At 44.7% G+C, this 21,729-nt stretch overlaps 1 protein-coding gene across 5 annotated transcripts in view; it reads left to right on the top strand.

Annotated features, from left to right (window-relative positions):
• The window catches only part of LOC119957214 (LIM domain-containing protein A-like), a 49,897-nt gene that overhangs the window by 1,673 nt on the left and 26,495 nt on the right, over positions 1–21,729 (top strand). For 4 of the 5 annotated variants that reach the window (XR_005458766.1, XM_038785041.1, XM_038785039.1 and 1 more), the window contains exons 2-5: positions 758–871; positions 2,914–3,009; positions 5,433–5,540; positions 15,127–15,225. Coding sequence is in view for 4 of the 5 variants with exons in the window: in XM_038785039.1 (XP_038640967.1) it covers positions 758–871; positions 2,914–3,009; positions 5,433–5,540; positions 15,127–15,225 (417 nt within the window). In the remaining variant the exon portion in view is untranslated. The remainder of the gene's footprint in view (positions 1–757; positions 872–2,913; positions 3,010–5,432; positions 5,541–15,126; positions 15,226–21,729) is intronic. The other variant, XM_038785040.1, reaches the window with a different exon arrangement.

Raw genomic sequence — 21,729 nt, 5'->3', positions numbered from 1 at the left:
TCCACAGAGGCTAACAGTGACCTTTTTTTCCCAATTCCTTGTTTATTCAGTGGGTAAAGACACTCACTGTTGGGAGTAACCCAAGGGTATAAACACCAGAAGGTTTGAGGTTAAATCCCTGCATGCGCTGATCTAATTGATCTCCGTCTGCTGCATTTGGTCTCAGTTTTCCGAGGCAAGAATATCAGGCAGCGGGTGTTCTCACCCTTGATAGCTATCATCTGCGGGTGATCACCGGTTTGGTGTTGGTTGTAATGCCCTTTCAGTTCTGAAACAGTCTGTTGATACTCAATGTGTGGGCTCACACATAAAGATCTGAATAATGGCTGCTTTGGCAAGGTGCCCAAGACCAGCTGACACTCATTGAACTAGTACAAGTCCACATGTTCAGGATATTCGCACAACTGACATAAAGTTATAATGATGGCAGATTCCTTGTAAGCAAACGTCGTTCGAAGGCATGCCTCTGCGGTAATTGGCATGATTGTAGAGGCCAATTCTTAGTGTTGGGTGGGGTTACTGGGTTATGGGGATAGGGTGGAGGTGTGGGCTTGGGTAGGGTGCTCTTTCCAAGAACCGGTGCAGACTCGATGGGCCGAATGGCCTCCTTCTGCACTGTAAATTCTATAATTGTTTAGCTTGATTTATCAAGAAAATGCAACATAATGTTAATGGCAGCTGTAAAGTGAAAGAAGATAAGTTAGTTGTCCCGCTCTTCCGTGTTTATAATAAATCCCCCTCGTGCGTTTCATTTCAGAGCTTGCTCGTCTACCTGAAGGAAGAATTCTATACGAAGGGAACACTCACAGGCAACACGGTCAAATCTCCATGATGGGGCGTCGAGGTGAACCCCCTCCCAAATTGCATGGAGGTGAGGAAAACCACTACAGTCAAACAATAGTGAGTGAAATTTTAACTGTATCACAGATTGGGCACATTGAGCACACTCTTGCCTTGCATGTCAGCAACATTCACTCTATGTCTACTTTCTCAATACATTTTATCATCTTGTATAGCTCAATTAGATCTCCTCTCATTCTTCTAAACTCAAGAGAGAATAGGGCTAAATTGTTCAATCTGTTTTAAGACAAACTCCTCATCTCTGGAATCAACCTAGTGAATCTCCTCTAAACTGCCTCTGATGAAACTACATCCCTCCTCAAATAAGGTGAACAAAACTGTACAGTACTCCAGGTGGGGTCTTATCAATGCCTTGTACAGTTACAGCAACAAACCCCTACCTTTATACTCTACTCCTTTAGCTGTAATGGCCAAATTCCATTACCTTCCTGATTACCTGCTGTACCTACATACTAGTTTTCTGTGATCATGCTCAAGGACACCCAGATCCCTCTGAAGCACTCTGAAGTTTATTTCCATTTAGATAATAAATTGCCTTTCCATTTTTCCGACTAAAATGGATAACCTCACACTTATACACATTAACCTCCATTAACCTCCATCTGCCAAGTTTTGGCCCACTCACCTAACCTATTTATATCCATTTATAAATGTATTTCTACATTGCAATTTATAATCTCACCTATTTTAGTGTAATTTGCAAATTTGGCTATAGTACCTTCTATCCCTGTATCCAAGTCATTAATATAGATTGTAAATAGAGGACCGAACCCTGTAGCACCCTACTGGTTACATCTTGCCAACCAGAAAAAGACCCATTTTTCCCGACCCTGTGCCTTCTGTCGTTTAGCCAGTCTTCTATCCAAGCTAATCAATTACCCCTAATCCCATGTAATCTCACTTTGTGAATTAACCTTCTATGCAGCACCTTATTGAATACCTTCTGGAAGTCCAGCTTTACTACATCTACAGGATCCCCATTATCTACTTGGCTTGTTACATCTTTGAAGAAATCTAGCAAATTAGTCAAACACGATTTATCTTCATAAAACCATGCTGACTAATGAAAGACATGCTGTTAGGTGAATTGGATATTCTGAATCTCCCTCAGTGTACCCAAACAGGCTCTGGAATGTGGCGACTAGGGGATTTTCACAGTAACTTCATTGCAGTGTTACTGTAAGCCTACTTGTGACAATAATAAAAGATTATTATTATGGATTACATTTTGACTTTCCAAATGTCCTGTTATTATGCGCTTATTAATAATGGATTCGAACAATTTTCCAACACCAGATGTTAAACTAATTGATCTATAGTTTCCTACTTTTTGCCTCCCTCCCCTTTTGAATAAGGGCATTACATTAGCATTTTTCCAATCCACTGGAACCTTTCCCACGTCCAGGGAATTTTGGAATATTATAACCAAAGGATCCACTATCTCTGCTGCCAGTTCCTTTAACATCCTAGGATGTAGGCCATCAGGTCCTGGGGACTTGTCTGCCATCAGTCCCAACAGTTTGTTCAGTACTGGTTCTCTATTAATGCTGATGGTTCTCAATACCTCCTTTTCTGTTACCTTGGCATGACCTGTTACTATTGGGATGATGGTACAAGTGTCCTCCACCATGAAAACTGAGGCAAAATATTGATTTAGCATCTCCGCCATTTCCATGTTCCTCACTATTAACTACCGGTCTCACCCTCTAAGAGATGGACATTCACTTTAAATTTCTGAAATCTGTGTTGATTATTTTGTTTTAGTGCATTTGCTAGTGATTTAATTATTAATAATAATAATAATAATAATATAATTCTAATCAAAGGAATGGCTGATGTGTGTGGCGTGCGTCCTTCCTCTTGGTTTTGTTGTTAGCTATAAGATGGCAATTGCAAAGCCAAAACAAACAAGATATATCTTGCAAGTATTTGTCAGCATGGGGAAATAATGCAGAGATCAAGCCAAAGTCACCCACAGTCAGCTGAGCGTCGCATTATCTAGTTGTTTTTTCAGGCTTAGAATTTTTAAAGTGAACATTTCCCTTATTTCAGATCACCCAAGGAAAGTGCCATTGATCCCTGAAGCTGAACAACAGAAAAACAGCCCACTGCAGTTCAGGCATAGACGACGCAGATCCCACCTTTTACGTTAGTAGCACATCATCACGACTGGAGCATTTATTATGTAAAGCATAAATTAAATAGAGTATGCTGCCAGTGAGATAAATCCAGCAAACAGCATTGCGATGGAGTTACGAGCAAAACAGTAGGAACAGGATGCTGAATGGTGGAAGAGTTCCATTGGGATTATAAATACAACAGGGATTAACAGCAGAGACTGTGCAGACTTCAAAGGAATTTTAGCAGTAGCACAGGCATTACAGATCCTAAATAGGAAGTCCAAGATCAGTTTATGGATTAAACATGGATCACGGTGACAGAACAGGTTCAAAGAAATGGCACAGGGACTTTCGAGAAAAAGTGCAGGGATCATAGAGACAATGCAAGAATCGTAAAAACTGTGGAGAGGTCGTAGAGAGTGCCAGGATTGTAGAGACTGTGCAGGAATCATAAAGTCAGCACAGGGATCATAGTGACAGTGCAGGGATCGTAGAGACAGTGTAGGGATCATAGTGACAGTGCAGGGATTGTAGAGACAGTGTAGGGATCATAGTGACAGTGCAGGGATTGTAGAGACAGCACAGGGATCATAGTGACAGTGCAGGGATTGTAGAGACAGTGTAGGGATCATAGTGACAGTGCAGGGATTGTAGAGACAGCACAGGGATCATAGTGACAGTGCAGGGATCGTAGAGACAGTGTAGGGATCATAGTGACAGTGCAGGGATCGTAGAGGCAATGAAAAGATGATAGACACAGTGCAGAGATCGCACAGGCAATGCAGAGATCATAGAGACAGCACAGCGATCATAGACACAGCGCAGAGATCGTAGAAACAATGCAGAGATCATAGAGACAGGGCAGTGATTAAAATAGAGACAGCACAGTGATAATAGAGACAGCGCAGTGAGAAAAGAGACAGCACAGGGATTAGACAGATAGCACAGGGATCATAGAGTCAGAACAGGGATTGCAATGACAGTGGAGGGATCCTACAGACAGTGCAGTCCCCGAATTTTAAAATCCTCACTTACCAGCACTTATCTGCTACTTCTTGATTCACCTTACCGTTGTACTATGTTCAACCATTTCTGCAGTGTGACTAATCATCTTATATTCTGTACTGGGAACTTTGGAATCCAATTGAATATTTGATTATTCTGAAATACTAAATAGATAATAAAATGAATGCAAAAAGAGAAGAGAAAATGATATAAAACATCAACTGGATTAATTTTTGACAAGGTGCCACACAAAAGGTTACTGCATAAGATAATGATGTATGGCTTTACGGGTAAAGTAGTAGCATGGATAGAGGATTGGTTAATTAATAGAAAGCAAAGAGTGGGGATTAATGGCCATGATTGGCAATCAGTAACTAGTGGTGTCCCTCGGGGATCATTGTTGGGCCCACAATTGTTCACAATTTACATAGATGATTTGGAGTTGGGGACCAAGTGCAATGTGTCCACGTTTGCAGAAGACACTAAGATGAGTGGTAAAGCAAAAAGTGCAGAGGGTACTGGAAGTCTGCAGAGGGATTTGGATAGGTTAAGTGAATGGGCTAGGGTCTGGCAGATCAAATACAATGTTGACAAATGTGAGGTTATCCATTTTGGTAGGAATAATAGCAAAAGGGTTTATTATTTAAATGATCAAATATTAAAACATGCTGCTGTGCAGAGGGACCTGGGTGTCCCAGTGCATGAATCGCAAAAAGTTGGTTTACAGGTGCAACAGGGGATTAAGAAGGCAAATGGAATTTTGTCCTTCATTGCTAGAGGGATGGAGTTTAAGACTAGGGAGGTTATGCTTCAACTGTATAAGGTGTTAGTGAGGCCACACCTGGAGTATTGTGTTCAGTTTTGGTCTGCTTACCTGAGAAAGGACGTACTGGCGCTGGAGGGTGTGTAGAGGAGATTCACTAGGTTAATCCCAGAGCTGAAGGGGTTGGATTACGAGGAGAGGTTGAGTAGACTGGGACTGTACTTGTTGGAATTTAGAAGGATGAGGGGGGATCTTATAGAAACATATAAAATTATGAAGGGAATAGATAGAATAGATGCAAGGAGGTTGTTTCCACTGGCGGGTGAAAGCAGAACTAAAGGGCATAGCCTCGAAATAAGGAGAAGTAGATTTAGGACTGAGCGTGGGAGGAACTTTTTCACCCCAAAGGGTTGTGAATCTCTGGAATTCCTTGCCCTGTGAAGAAGTTGAGGCTCCTTCATTAAATGTTTTCAAGATAAAGATTGATAGTTTTTTGAAGAATAAAGGGATTAAGGGTTATGGTGTTCGGGCAGGAAAGTGGAGCTGAGTCCACAAAAGATCAGCCATGATCTCATTGAATGGCGGAGCAGGCTCGAGGGGCCAGATGGCCTACTCCTGCTCCTAGTTCTTATGTTCTCATGTTTAGCTTTTTCTGATAACTGTTCTACAACATCTCTTTGCAGATCCAAGAGTTAATAATACTTATAAGATGGATGAGGATGGAATGGTTGGACACAAAGAATACTACTTGCCCAGACCACCATCTAGGATGCATTCACATGTGTATCAAGGTTTGAAAAAGTTATAGGACTTCAAACAAATTACAAAGTTAAAATATGCAATATGTGTTTATCTTGGTTTATCAACTGCAAGAAAATTATAAACCTATACTTAGTAATAACATATCTCTCATATAATCCTCTAATTATCCAATCTGAGTGATTTGTTAACATGGAATACAAAGAATTAAGGACAGGAATTATGACAAATATATTCTTGTATATCTAGCTAGACAATGTCAGATAACTTGCTATGAAAGTATCAGTTTTTTATGGTCTTTATGTCATAGAAACATAGAAAATAGAAGCAGGAGGAGGCCATTCGGCCCTTCGAGCCTGTTCCGCCATTCATTATGATGATGGCTGATCATCAAGTTCAATACCAGGATCCCGCCTTCCCTTCAGCTCCAGGAGCGATACCTAATTCCTTCTTGAACGTAATTACACAACATTTTGGCCTCAACTACTCTCTGGGTGAAGAAATTTCTCCTTACCTCAGTCCTAAAGGGTTTACCCCTTATCCCCCACCATCGGGAACATTCTTTCTGAATCTACCCTGTCTAATCCTGTTAGAATTTTGTAAGTTTCTATGAGATCCTCTCTCACTCTTCTAAACTCCAATGAATATAATCCTAATATATCTCTCCTCATATGACAGTCCTGCCATCCCAGGAATCAGCCTGGTAAACCTTCGCTGCCTCCATAGCAAGAACATCCTTCCTCAGATAAGGACACCAAAACTGCACACAGTACTCCAGGTGTGGCCTCACCAATGCCCTGTACAATTGCAGTAAAACATCCCTATTGCTATACTCAAATCCTCTCGCTATGAAGGCCAACATACCATTTTCCATCTTTAGCAGCTGCTGTACCTGCGTGCTTACTTTCAGTGACTGATGCACGAGGACACCAAGGTCTCGCTGAGTATCCACGTCTCTCAATTTACACTCATTCAAATAACAATCTGCCTTCCTATTATTGCTACCGAAGCTGATAACCTCACATTTATCCACATTATACTGCATCTGCCGTGCATGTACCTACTCACTCAGCCTGTCCAAATCCCGTTGAACCATCTCTGCATCCTCCTCACAGCTCACCCTCCCACCCAACTTTGTATCATCTGCAAATTTAGAGATCATACATTTAATTCCCTCGTCCAAATCATTAATATCTAATGTGAACAGTTGGGGTCCGAGCACAGATCCCTGCGGTACCCCACTAGTCACTGTCTGTCAATCGGGAAAATGCCCATTTATTCCAACTTTTTGTTTCCTGTCTGCTGACCAGCTTTTGATCCATCTCAAGACACTACCCGTAATCCCTGCAGTTTAATGTTACATATTAATCTGCTATGTGAGATCTTGTTGAAAGTCTTCTGAAAGTCTAAATAAATCACATTCACCGGTTCCCCCTGTGTAACTCTAGTAGTTATATCTTCAAAGTAAATTTGTCAAGCGTGATTTTCCTTTTGTAAATCCATGTCTTTGTCTGATTACACCACTGCTTTCCAAATGCTGTGCTGTGAAATCCTTGTTAATGGATTCTAGCAACTTCCCTATTCCCGACATTAGGCACACTGGTCTATAGTTCCCTGTTTTCTCTCTATTTCCCTTTTTGAATAGCGGGGTTACATTCACTGCCCTCCAATCTGTAGGAACCATTCCCGAGTCCAAAAGAATTTTGGAAAATGACCATCAATGGACCTACTATTTCCAGGGTTATTTCCTTAAGTACTTTGGGATGAAGATTATCCGGCCCTGGAGATTTGTCCGCCTTCAATCCCATTAATTTCCCCAAAACCATTTTTTACTAATACTAATTTCCTTCAGCTCCTCACTAAAACTTGTGCTTCTCAGAACTTCCGGTACATTATTCATGTCTTCCTTTGTGAAGACAGAAGCAACGTATGAATTTAGTTCCTCAGCCATTTCTTTGATCCCTGTTATGAATTCCCTCGTTTCTGACTGCATGGGTCCTACATTAGTTTTTGATCAATGTTTTTCTCTTTACAGACCTATAGAAACTTTTTATGTTCCCCGCTAGTTTACTTTCATATTGTACTTTCCCTTCTTAATCAATCCCTTGGTCTGCCTTTGCTGAATTTTAAACTGTTCCCAATCCTCAGGTCTATTGCTTTTTCTTGCTAATTTGTATGCCTCTTCTTTGAATCTAATGCTATCTCTAATTTCCCTTGTAAGCCATGGTTTGGCCACAGTTCCCTTTGGACTCTTGTGCCAAATAGGAATAAACAACTTTTGGAGTTCACCTATTTGTTCCTTGAATGCTGCCATTGCCTGTCCACTGTCCTTCCTTTCAGTAATGTTTCCCAGTCCGTCATAGCCAGCTCATGCCTCATACCATCATAGTTACCTTTATTGAGATTCAGGACCTTGGTCTCAGAATCAACAACCTCACTATCCACCATCATAAAGAATTCTACTATATTATGGTCACACATCTCCAAGGGTTCTCTCACAACTAGATTGCCAACTAATCCTCTCATTGCACAACACCCAGTCCAGGATGGCCTGTTCCCTTGTTGGTCCTCAACATACTGGTCCAGAAAACCATCCCGTACACACTCCAGAAATTCCTCCTCTATTGTACTGTGACTAATTTGACTCACCCAATCTATATGCAGATTGAAGCCACCCATAATCACAGATGTTCCTTTAACACATGCATCTCTAATTTCCTGTCTAATGCTATTCCCAACATTATCACTGCAGTTTGATGGTCTGGATACCAGCCCTACCAATGTTTTTTGCCCCTTGATTCCACATCGTCTGTGCTAAGATTTTTCCTCAATATTGTATCAATCTCTTCTTTAATCAATAATTCCCCCGCCCAAAGACATCAGTCCCGGTCCTGCCCAGGTGTAACCTGTCCGGTCTGTACAGGTCCCACCTCCCCCAAAACCGGTCTCAGTGCCCCAGGAATCTGAAACCTGATGTACCGTCAATTACCACGAGACGAGAATGGTGGAACAATGGAGGCTTTATTGAACAAGATGTTGTGCCTCCTGTAGCTGGAACCAGAATGGCTGCAGCACAGGAGAGCACACACGTTTATACGCCGCCTGCTGCACGCGCCAGCAGGCAGGGATTTACCGTTGTACCTGTAATATACGGGTAGTGCCGTAATACATATGATATATCATTAGTGGTGTTTACCACATTCACCCCCTGTTAAAAAATGAGTCCAGCGGGGGTGACAGAAACATTACAAATTAAGTCTGTCGGGGGCTTTCCTGTCGCCTCAATCCTGGTGGTGATGAGGGCGCCGACCTGGTCATCTGCGACTCTGAGAGCGTGTTGTCCTCGTCTTCATCACCCCTGAGTGGATCCAGTGGGAGGACGGATCCTGCTGGGGTGGGGGCTGCGGTGAGGTTCGCTGGAGGGAGGGTGAGTGGCGCAGGGGTGAATGAGGCAACTGGGGGGGGGGGGGGGGGATGGAACGGTGTCAGGTCGGGGGGCGTGGTTGGGGACCCAGCTGGTGCCAGGTCCCGTAGGGAGACTGTCTTGGCGCCCGTCGGGGTGTGCCACGTAGGCGTACTGCAGGTCTGCATGTAGGAGGTGGACGTTCTCGACCAAAGGGTCCGATTTATGGCTCCGCACATGCTTCTGGAGGAGGATGGGTCCAGGAATTGTCAGTTATGTTGGGAGCGAGACCCCGGAGGTGGACTTCCAGGGAAAGGCAAACATACGTTCATGAGGGGTCTCATTAGTGGCGGTGCAGAGGAGCGACCGGATGGAGTGGAGCGCGTCGGGGTCAGGCCCTGGGTCTCCATTTTCCACTACATAGCCAAGGATGGCTAAGCGGTTGGTGCGGAACATGCATTTCTTCTTATTGTAGGTGAGGTTAAGGAGTTTGGCAGTATGAAGGAATCTTTGGAGGTTTGCGTCGTGGTTCTGCTAATCGTGGCCGCAGATGGTGACGTTATCTAGGTACGGGAAGGTGACCCGCAGCCCGTACTGGTCAACCATTCGATCCATCTCTTGCTGGAAGACCGAGACCCCATTGGTGAGGCCGAAGGGAGCCCTAAGGAAGTGATAGAGGCGGCCATCTGCTTTGAACGCAGTGTACTGCCGGTCCTCCGGGCGGATGGGGAGCTGGTGGTAAGCGGACTTCAAGTCTACTGTGGAAAAGACTCAATACTGCGCAATCTGATAGATCATGTCAGCCATGTTGGGAGCGAGACCCCGGAGGTGGACTTCCTGGGGATGGCAAATACATGTTCAGGAAGGGTCTCATTTCTGGCGGTGCAGAGGAGCGACTGGATGGAGTGGAGCGTGTTGGGGTCAGGCCCTGGGTCTCCATTTTCCACTACATAGCCAAGGATGGCAAAGCGGTTGGTGCGGAACACGCATTTCGCCTTATTGTAGGTGAGGTTCACTGGAGGGAGGATGAGTGGCGCAGGGGTGAATGAGGCAACCGGGGGGGGGGAGCGGTGTCAGGTCAGGGGTCGTGGGTGGGGACCCAGTGGGTGCCAGGTCCCGGAGGGAGATTGTGTCTTGGTGCCCGTCGGGGTGTGCCACGTAGGCGTACTGCGGGTTTGCATGTCGGAGGTGGACGTTCTCGACCAGAGGGTCCGATTTATGACTCCGCACATGCTTCTGGAGGAGGACGGGTCCAGGAACTGTATTGGGAGCAAGACCCTGGATAATTGACGGTACATCAATTTATTGAACAAGATGTTGTGCCTCCCGTACCTGGAACCAGAATGGCTGCATCGCAGGAGAGCACACACATTTATACACCGCCTGCTGGGCAGAGCCAGCAGGCAGGGATTTACCGTCGTACCTGTAATATACGGGCAGTGCCGTAATACATACAAAATACCACTAGTGGTGTTCACCACAAAACCCTCCCCTCACACCACCTTTTCTGCCACACATTCATCCGATATTTCTTGCTATTTCTTCTCTGACTAGCATATGGCACTGGTAGTAAACCTGAGATCACTACCTTCAAGGTCCGACTTCTCAACTTTCTTCCTCACTGCCTGTATTCTGCTTTTAGGACCTCATCCTTTTTCTTACCTATGTCGTTGGTACCGATGTGTACCACGACCATTGGTGTTCACCCTCTCCCTCCAGAATGGCCTGTAACCTACCACCAGGGGGCAGCATACCATCCCATTTACGGCCACAAAAACGGCTGTCTATTCCTACCCTTACAATTGTATCCCCGATAACTATTGCATTCTCACACTTTCTACTCCTCCCCTCTGCAGCAGAACCAACCAACGAATTTGGCTGCTGCTGCTTTCCCCTGAGAGGCCATTCCCCTCAAAAGTATCCAAAATGGTATATCTAATTAGGGTTAGGTGGATTGGCCATGCTAAATTGCCCGTAGTGTAAGGTTAATGGGGGGATTGTTGGGTTACGGGTATACGGGTTACGTAGGTTTAAGTAGGGTGATCATTGCTCGGCACAACATCGAGGGCCGAAGGGCCTGTTCTGTGCTGTACTGTTCTATGTTCTATGTTCTACAATCTGTGGTGGAATGGCCACAGGAGATTCCTGCACTACCTGCCTCGCTCTCTTGCTCTGCCTTCTGGTCACCCATTCCCTTCCTGCCTGTGGACTCTGAGCCTGCGGTGTAAATGCTCCTGGCCTCCCACATGGAGCAAGAGGAACAAACCATGGCTTTGAGTTCTCCTGCCATTACTTACCCCTTTAAAATAAAGCTTTGGAAGATGCTGGATATTAGATTAAATCCAATTCTCTAAGGCCCTTCTTTGCTTGTATAGCCTTCACAGATTATAAACCACAAAACGTATTTTCAAATTATAATTGATGAGAATTGTAAAGACTTACTGACCTTGCGCACTACTTACCAATCAGCTCTCTCCCCTTGTTTCTTTTTTTTGTGTTTTTGTTCAATAAATTTAAAATACTGAATTCAATTTTTCCAATTAAGGGGCAATTTAGCATGGCCAATCCACCTATCCTGCACATCTTTTAGGGTTGTGGGGACGAAACCCACGCAAACACGGGGAGAATGTGCAAACTCCACACGGACAGTGACCCAGAGCCAGGATCGAACCTGGGACCTCAGCGCCGTGATGCAGCAGTGCTAACCACTGCACCACCGTGCCCCCCCCCCCAGTGCTATCCTCTTAATAATAATCGCTTATTGTCATAAGTAGGCTTCAATTAAGTTACTGTGAAAAGCCCCTAGTCGCCACATTCCAGCACCTGTTCAGGGAGGCTGGAACAGGAATTGAACCCCACTGTGCCAAACCAGTGCCTTGTAGCCTCAGCTGCAGTGAGGCAAGACCCCCATCTGAAGATTTAAAAGTTACAAAGCAATAAGAAAATGTTTTTAAATGTTATATGCTATTACACCAGTAGATGGCAAAGACGCACTACGAACAGTCCATTCTCACTGGAATGTGACTATTCGTCAATAGAGATGTTTTATATACTTTCAAACATCACGCATTTACATAATGATAAGAGCTGAAACGTAAACATATCAGCCTTCGTTGGCACAGAATAATAATAATAATCGCTTATTGTCACGAGTAGGCTTCAATGAAGTTACTGTGAAAAGCCCCTAATCGCCACATTCCGGCGCCTGTTCAGGGAGGCCGGTACGGCAATTGAACCCGCGCTGCTGGCATTGTTCTGCATTACAAGCCAGCTATTTGGCCCACTGTGCTAAACCAGCCCCTTAGTTAGCAGTTAGAAGTTAACACTGCTGCCTCACAGTACCAGAGACGTGGGTCGGCACGGTGGCACAGTGTTAGCACTGTTGCCTCACAGCGCCAGGGACCAGGGTTCAATACCGACCTTGGGTGACTATGGGGAGTTTGGAAGTTCTCCCCGTGTTGGCGTGGGTTTCCTCCCACATGTGCAGGTTAGGTGGATTGGCCATGATAAATTGCCCCTTAGTGTCCAAAGGTTAGATAGGGTTAAGGGGATCGGGCAGGGGAGTGGGCCGAGGTAGGATGCTCTTTTAGAGGGTCGGTGCAGACTTGATGGGCCAAATGGCCTCCTCCTGCACTGTAGGTATTCCATCATTCTCTACCTATAGTTCTTCCACAAACTCTATCCTAATGCCTTCTGCTTCTGCATTGTCATGCAGAATTCTAACCACCTAATTTAAAGGTGTTCACAGTCCAAAGATGTGCAGGTTGGGTAGATTGGCCATGATAAATTGCCCTTAGTGTCCAAAATTCTAATATTAACCTAGAACAAAAGTTCGGCACAACATGGTGGGCCGAAGGGCCTGTTCTGTGCTGTATTTCTCTACTTCTATTTCTAAATCATATATTGGCCTCCACCACACAGAATACAATCACACAATACAAAGTTATTAGTGCTGCCCTATGGGTTGCTGAATTAGTTTACAGTATTTCCCACCAGATGTCCTACATTTCTTTTTACATCAGGTTTATGTACATCTGTTGTTTCTGCACTTCCTACTTTACTATAGCCCTTCAAGCAACCATCCCATGATTCCCGTTGTCCATGCCAAGATGTTAAGCAATGTTAGTATGTGTCATACTATATTTCCCACATTGGGACTTTGCAAAATACCTTTTCCAGAGGCCCACATTTACCGTTCCTCCTCATGGTTCCCGAGGAAATATTACGCTAATGATCCCACTCCATATGCCTCACTTTGTCTTCATTAGAGCAATCATCTTCATTAGAAAAAAGGAATTTGCATTTCATTAGCACCTTTCACAACCTCAGGATAGCCTAAAACATTTTATAACTATTGACATACTTTCAAAGAGTGGTCACTGTTGTAATGTTGACCTCAGAGTCAATCTGTGCACAGCAAGGTCCCACAAACAGCAATGAGATACTTTTTCTCTTTGCCGTCTTCAATAAAAGGAAATGATAGAGACAACCTACTGCTCTTAAGTTTGAATTCACAGCCTTCCCCTATCTAATACTACTCAAAGCATGTTCACTGGTCATTCACCTCCCGTACCAGCCTCCCCGGACAGGCGCCGGAATGTGGCGACTAGGGGCTTTTCACAGTAACTTCATTGAAGCCTACTCGTGACAATAAGCGATTTTCATTTCATTTCAATGCTGCTCGTGGGATGTAGGCAACTTTTACTCTTACATATAGTCACTGCACTTCCAAAAATTATAAATGTTAGTGTTTTGAGTCATTTTGGCATCATTAGATTCTATGTAAAGAACTATAAATTGCCTCACCCACACAACTGGATCATTGAACATGTGTCTTTAATTGTGAAGAGTGACCTAACAGATTAAATAGTGGTTATCATGGCCAAGTTCAGACTGGTAGCTAAGCACTGGCTGAGAATCCTAATTTACTACAAAAGGTGTGGAGGCAGCAGTTTACATAGATTTACATAGAATTTACAGTGCAGAAGGAGGCCATTCAGCCCATCGAGTCTGCACCGGCTCTTGGAAAGAGCACCCTACCCAAGGTCAACACCTCCACCCTATCCCCATAACCCAGTAACCCCACCCAACACTGAGGGCAATTTTGGACACTAAGGGCAATTTATCATGGCCAATCCACCTAACCTGCACATCTTTGGACTGTGGGAGGAAACCGGAGCACCCGGAGGAAACCCACGCACACACGGGGAGGATGTGCAGACTCCACACAGACAATGACCCAAGCTGGAATCGAACCTGGGACCCTGGAGCTGTGAAGCGATTGTGCTATCCACAATGCTACCGTGCTGCCCAGTTGAGCAGATATTGCCTAACAAATGACCATCTCCTACCTAAACATTGCCCCTTGACAGTCAATGGCATTACCATCACTGAATCCCCCACAATCAACATCCTGGGGGTTACCATTGATCAGAAACTGAACTGGACCCAGTCACATTAATACTGTGGCTACCAGGGCAGGTCAAAGGAATCTTGCGGGGAGTAACTCATCTCCTGACCCCCAAAGCCTGTCCACCATCTACAAGGCACAAGTCAGGTGTGTCATAGAATACTCTCCACTTGCCTGGATGAGTGCGGCTCCAACAACACTCAAGAAGCTCAACACCATCCAGGACAAAGCAGCCCCGCTTGCTTGCTCCCTCTTCCACAAACATTCAAACCCTCCACCACTGACGAAGAGTGGCAGCCATGTGTACCATCTACAAGATGCACTGGAGGAACTCACAAATGCTCCTTTGGCAGAACCTTCCAAACCCACAACTGCTACCATCTGAAAGGACAAAAGCAGCAGATACCAGGGAACCCCACCACCTGGAGGTTTCCCTTCAAGTCACTCACCACCCTGACTTGGAAATATATCACCATTCCTTCACTGTCACTGGGGCAACATCCTGGAACTCCCTCCCTAACAGCATAGTGGGTGTACCTACCCCTCAGGGACTTCAGAGTTTCAAGATGGCAACTCATCACCACCTACATAAGGGCAACTAGGGCTGGACAATAAATGCTGGACGAGCCAGCGATGCCAACATCCCGTAAATTAATACTTTAAAAATACTGGTGATAAAGACCTTAATGCCCAATATCTTGATACTTGGAAACCTCATCCTTATTTGAGTTTCTAGAAAATAAGAGAAACAATAAGTAATTTACACAAAATATTCTGATGAATGTTTTAAAATATATAATTTTAGATTCTGTCCATCATGGTGAAGAGGAAGTTATCAGAGATGGAGCCAGAGAAGTAATAATTCCTGAATCTTCATTTGGAGCCTCTCCACATATATATCAAGGTTTGAAAAGCACCATTCTCTAAATAATTAAACTTCTGAAATAACACAACATTAAAAATTGATAGCAGGTTATAGCTTTGGCAGTGTTGGCCTGAGCAGTACCAGGCATGGTGAATCTGAGGGAAGAGGTTGGCATGAGGGCTGAGCCCTGATTGTAGCTTTTTCTGGATAGTTCTGCGAGGGTCTTGGGAAAGTGTGCACCTATGGCAGAATAGAAAATAACTTCAAATGTAAACTTTGAATAAAATGAGAAAAGAAAAAGACTGGCTCTATCAGTGAATGGAAAAATAGTCAAATAGACAAATATCAGTGCTCTTTACAATAAGATTTCGAATCTATTTTTTTTCAATATACCTCACCTGAAGGTGCTGACTCTTTACTGGGGTACAATTCGTGTTCATCATTTGTGTGAGCGGAAGCACGCTTCGGAGGATGTTAGAGTTCCTGTTCTCTGGTTGGTTTATTAATCACGCACATGCATGCTTTAAATGCAAGTCACCCGATAGTCATCAGGTGCAGGATCCCTAACCTTTTTTTCTTAACTTTCTGATCTCAGGGACGCTGGGTCAGATTTTTAGCTGACTGCCATGACATGAAAGTAGCTTTGCTGAACGGCCACTCAAATGTTTTGATTTCCATTTCCATCGAGTCTGATCACAGACTGTGGATTACTTAGCCCAAAATGGTAAATGAGTTTGAGACACGTGGGGCTGGATTTTCAAAGCCTCGGCTGGTTTAGCACAGTGGGCTAAACAGCTGGCTTTTAATGCAGAACAAGGCCAGCAGTGCGGGTTCAATTCCCGTACCAGCCTCCCTGAACAAGTGCCGGAGTGTGGTGACTAGGGGCTTTTCACAATAACTTCATTGAAGCCTACTTGTGACATTAAGCGATTATAATTATTATTAGACAAACTTATGGCAGCACAGTGGTTAGCACTGCTGCCTCATGACGCCAAGGACCGGGGTTCAGTCCTGGCTCTGGGTCACTATCCGTGTGGAGTTTGCACATTCTCCCCGTGTTTACATGAGTTTCACCCCACAACCCAAAGATATGCAGGGTAGGTGAATTGGCCATACTAAAATTGCCTCTGAATTGGAACACAAATGAATTGGGTACTTTAAATTTTTAAAAAAGAAAGAGACAAACTTTTGATAAACTTTGGCCTGTACCAGACTTTTCGGGTTCGCTGAAATAAAGTTTGAAAATTCAATTCTGCACCAGATGCTCCAAACAAGCGCTTTTAATTGTCAAAGAACGGATTCCTCACTGGCCTTTTGAAAATTGCAAGACATCCCGGAGGCATCAGAATTCCGAAACGATTTCCTAGACCAAAGTTTTCAAATGCTGCCTGCACCATGTCCCTGATTCTGTGGCCCTTTGAAAATCTTTTTTTTTTTTTTTATAAATTTAGAGTACCCAATTAATTTTTTTCCAATTGAGGGGCAATTTAGCGTGGCCAATCCACCTAGCCTGCACATCTTTGGGTTGTGGGGGTGAAACCCACGCAAACACGGGGAGAATGTGCAAACTCCACACGGACAGTGACCCAGAGCCGGGATCGAACCTGGGACCTCAGCACCGTGAGGCAACAGGGCTAACCCACTGCGCCACCGTGCTGCCCGCCCTTTGAAAATCTGGCCTGTGGTCTGTCAAGCTCACTCAGTACCACAGAAGGTGGGTGGTGCATTTCTTCACCGAGCTTACGGCGAGCTATATTGTAGAATTTCTGAAGGAAGCCGCAGGTTAAAGACTATTTTCCAGCAGACTATTGTCCACTGTGAACCAACTGGAAACTGTCCAAGGATGTGCTGAAGGCTCATGAGGTAAATCCAGCGTTTTATTTGACCTTGAAGCCATGCAGGTGATATCGAGTTCAATCCATGTTTTTGTGTGATCTCAGACAGGAGCAAGATGAAAGGAGCACCTGGGTTAATCTTATTGTTAACCTGGCCCTCTCTCCAGATGCATGCTCAGTTGTATTTTCTTTCTGTAAAGCTGTAATGATACATAGAAGATAGGAGCAGGAGGAGCCATTTGGCCCTTTGAGCCTGCTCCACCATTCATCACCATCATGGCTGACCATCCAACTCAATAGCCTCATCCTGCAGTACTTTGCCCGTTGCAAACAGCTGAAGGGATGAGCTGTTTGATACAATCTGCCACTCATTGGGAGGCAAGGCCTCCAAACCTGGATCACACCGGCACTGAAATTCACTGAGCACATTACCCATTTGTGCAGTCGGCAGAATGTCCTTTTGGTTTGATGGCAGCCTCCCGTTCGTGGAGAATACCAGCCGTGTGGCAGCTGCTTCGTAACAGGATCAAATCTGCTGCTCAAAGTATTGAGACACCTTACCCTTGTGGAGTAGACAGGGCACTTCATCATAGAATCATAGAATTTACAGTTCAGAAGGAGGCCATTTGGCACATCGAGTCTGCACGGCCCTTACAAAGAGCACTCTACTCAAGCCCACGTATCTACCCTATCCCCGTAACCCAGTAACACCCACTTAACATGTTTTTGGACACTAATGGGCAATTTAGCATGGCCAATCCACCTACCCCCGCACATCTTTGGGCTGTGGGAGGAAACCGATGCACTTGGAGGAAACCCACGCAGACAGTGACCCACGCAGACAGTGACCCAAGCCGGGAGTCGAACCCGGGACCCTGGAGCTGTGAAGCAACCGTGCCAACCACTGTGCTATTCTGCCGCCCTCAGAACTGAGGGTGTCGGCCTTAGGCCCCTTCGTGAATTTGAATGCTATACCACGAACGCCCCTTTATCCTACAGCATCGTTTTGATGCCTCTTATTTCAGCATCCAGCTTGCATGGTAAACAAATGTCTCACACTCTGATGTTAGCAATGCTTTTACAGTTGATCAGTAAGAGGTGAATTGCTGACCTTGAGTTTATTCAGTGAGTAACCGTGGTGATGGATGGTCTAGAATATCTATATATTTCAGTTCTGAAGGCTTAAATCAAATGAAACTAAGTAAAGAGAAGAGAGAAGTAAAAAAGAGCAGAAGTTATTGCAGAATGTGGGAGGGAGGATAGCACGGAATGGTGTGAAGATGTGTACTTAGGCAAACAATGAAAAATAAAGGTAGGGTTAGATGGCAATGGGATAAATTAGAGATGGCAATAAAGAGCGAAGAGAAAGTACAGAGTTTCTGATCAGTTAATGTATGAACAAGGCGTGAAGACAATGTCCTCCATACCCACAGTGTGTACAGCAATGATTTCAGACATTGGCTGCTTTTAGCAGTGTGGCTCTTTTATCAATTATACAGAATAACTCCCACTCAATGATGAGTAATGCATGAGAAAGCTAATGATTGAGGGGTATTTCTGACAAAAATATATTATGCTGCTTTTGCGATGTTTTTGTTTGCGGTAAATGTCATGCTATGAAGTACCTTCAAATGCAGCAATCTAAGAGATAGATTCTAATATATCAAATTGTATTCATTTATTTGAATCTTTTTTTAATTGTAAGCCCCACTTGTAGCACAACCTTTTCAAAAATCTGCTTATTTCCAATTGTGAAAAGTTTATTTTAACGCAATAGCAGCAGGATAAATCATGTGGCCCCTCGATTCTGCCATTGAATTCGATCATGGTTGAATGTCACTTTCCACCCGCTGACCATATCCTTTCATTCCCTGAGATTCCAAAGACCTGTCTAAATCAGAGTAAAATATACTCCAGCAAAGCAGAATGCTGCAGATGCTGGTAATCTGAACTGAAAGCAGAATGTTATTCTAATCATTTTGCTGGCCAGGCAGGCATTTATTGCCCATGCCTAATTGTGCTGGTGGAGGGTAGTGGTGCGCTGCCTTCTTGAACTGCTGCAGTCCCTGTGATGTAGGGACACCTACAGTGCTGTTAGGGAGGAGGGAGTTCCAGATGTTGGAAATACTCAGCCGGTTAGGCAGCATCTGTGGCGAGAAATATACTCATCGATGGAACATCAACAACACTCCGGAGTAGGGAATTACAAATATTCCTAACCCTCTGTGTGAAGACATTTCTCCTGATCTCCGGCCTAATAAATGTCCCTTTATTCAGAGGCTGCGCCCAAAGTTCTAGATTACCCCCCCCCCCCCCCCCGCCCTCCGACCACAGCCAAGGGAAAGAACCTCTCAGTGTCCACCCTGTTTCAGAATCTTGTTTCAATGAGATTACCACCTATTCTTCTTAACTCCAGAGAGTGCAGTGCAAGTTTAATTCACTCAGCCTGCCATCATAGGTCAACCCTCTCGTTGCAGGAACCAAACTTGTGAACCTTCACTGCACTACCTTGAATGCAAGAATATCCTTCCTTAAATTCCTTGGAGCCTCACGGTAGCATGGTGGTTAGCATCAATGCTTCACAGCTCCAGGGTCCCAGGTTCGATTCCCGGCTGGGTCACTGTCTGTGTGGAGTCTGCACGTCCTCCCCGTGTGTGCGTGGGTTTCCTCCGGGTGCTCCGGTTTCCTCCCACAGTCCAAAGATGTGCGGGTTAGGTGGATTGGCCATGCTAAAATTGCCCGTAGTGTAAGGTTAATGGGGGGATTGTTGGGTTACGGGTATACGGGTTACGTGGGTTTAAGTGGGGTGATCATTGCTCGGCACAACATCGAGGGCCGAAGGGCCTGTTCTGTGCTGTACTGTTCTATGTTCTATGTTCTATAAATATAGGGACCAAAACTGCACACAGTTTTCAGGTATGGTCTCCTGCAATTTCTGCTTCTACTTAAAAGTGATGCTTAGGAACCCTGCTTTGTCAAAGGCATGCTACCTCTGAACCACAGACTTTCACTTCTCAGTATAATTGGTTTAGTAGTCAATGTGCCCAAAGATCAGATTGGTTATTTCACTGTTGGTGTGATGTGGGTGAGGGCGGAATGAAAAGTTCATTTCTAAATGGCTAAACAAAAAAAGTGTTGCGACTTGTCGCTATTTTGACAGGTGAGTATTTTGAACAGTTTGAAGAACCTGAGGATTGAAATAGTAGTCATATAGAAGCATGACATTTTGCAATCTCAACTTTCTTGAATTCTGATAGAAACACAACTTGAAGAATTGGAAAATAAATGAGAAGCTGGATTTGAAAGTCCACTGTGAAACTAAGATGGCCAATATTGATGAGACATTGTGTGATTTAATCACAAAAAGAGCTCCTAGAATCCCTGCCTGTTGTTAGCTCAAGCTAATGAATATGCCAAAGAATTTGCCACAGTAAGTGTGGAGACTTACACAGAAATCATTTCTTCTCTCAAAGACATGGAAACAGAGGCTGCAGGGAATGTAAATCAAGATGTGCCCCAGCTAGAAACGCTCAATTAAAGTTAGATTTTGCACTCATTGTTCATATTGCTTCAACTAATTGGGCTGAGTTTAATGGTGGCAGCAGGGGTCCTGCCAACCGATCCGAAAGAAGGGCAATTAGGGATGGGCAACAAATGCTGGCCAAGCCAGCAATGCCCGCAACCCATGAATAAAACAAAAAAATTTATCTGGTTTGGCGACGTTGTGGTGACGTTTGGTGACGTTCTGCGGCCATTAAGTTCTGGAGTGGGACTCAAACCCAGAGCTTCCGGCCCAAAGGTAGGGGTGGTATCTACTGCGTCACAAAACCTCCACAACCATCCTTATGAAGGGCACAGCCAATGACAGAAGCAGCAGATCAACAACATGAGGAACGCCATAGTAAACGATGAGCACTTCTGGGGCTGTACCTGGAGGAAGAGGTTGCATCGGCTCACAACCAGGAACGTGGGGTCTGGAGGCACTGGTGCCGGTGAGCAAGAGGTGGGAAGGGGTGTTGTGTGGGAACAGCCATTGTTGATGAAGTGAAAATCGATGCAAATCGCTGGTTTGCATCTTCCCGCCAACGCGGGGCGGGTAGCCCGGTGAGGCTGCCGGCAGAGGATCGGAGCATTGCCCGGAGCATTAGCTCGGCGCTCCATTCACCACCCGATCGGGAATCCCAATACCGGCGTAGGGCCATGCGGAAACCTCTCCACTGTTTTTACATTTTAAAGATATTGTAATGTTTGAGATCTTATACGTCTTCACCTTTGTCATAAGATGTTGTGCAAACGTCAGAGAAGTAAATGTTGAGAGTTAAGTTTGATTTTGTTGCTATATGGAATTCCCATTTTATAGCACTTTTCGAAGTTGGCATAAGGATTTGCAATTAAGTGGGTTTCACTATACCTCTGGTGATCAGTTACATTTCAGGGTGTTGGTCCTGGGCTGCAGTATCTGTGGGTGTTGTCTGCAGGATGGAGGATGACATGTTGTGAGATGAGCTCTGGTACTCCTCTTTATCTCGGACACCTGTCTTTTAGATAACATACCACTGCCCGCTCGAGATGATCCATGGCTGTACAAAGGCACTATTCTATTTCCCATGGGCCACATTATGTTTGTGGGGAGGGGGGGGGGATGAGATGGAGCAAGCTTTGGGCTGATAGACTGGGGATGCCATCATACTAGACAGTCTCACACTGC

This window comes from Scyliorhinus canicula, chromosome 25 (assembly GCF_902713615.1).
Source record: "Scyliorhinus canicula chromosome 25, sScyCan1.1, whole genome shotgun sequence".
In the NCBI taxonomy this organism is placed as follows: domain Eukaryota; kingdom Metazoa; phylum Chordata; class Chondrichthyes; order Carcharhiniformes; family Scyliorhinidae; genus Scyliorhinus; species Scyliorhinus canicula.
Note: the sequence above shows the minus strand (reverse complement) of the source record. Positions and strands in the feature narration are given on the sequence as shown.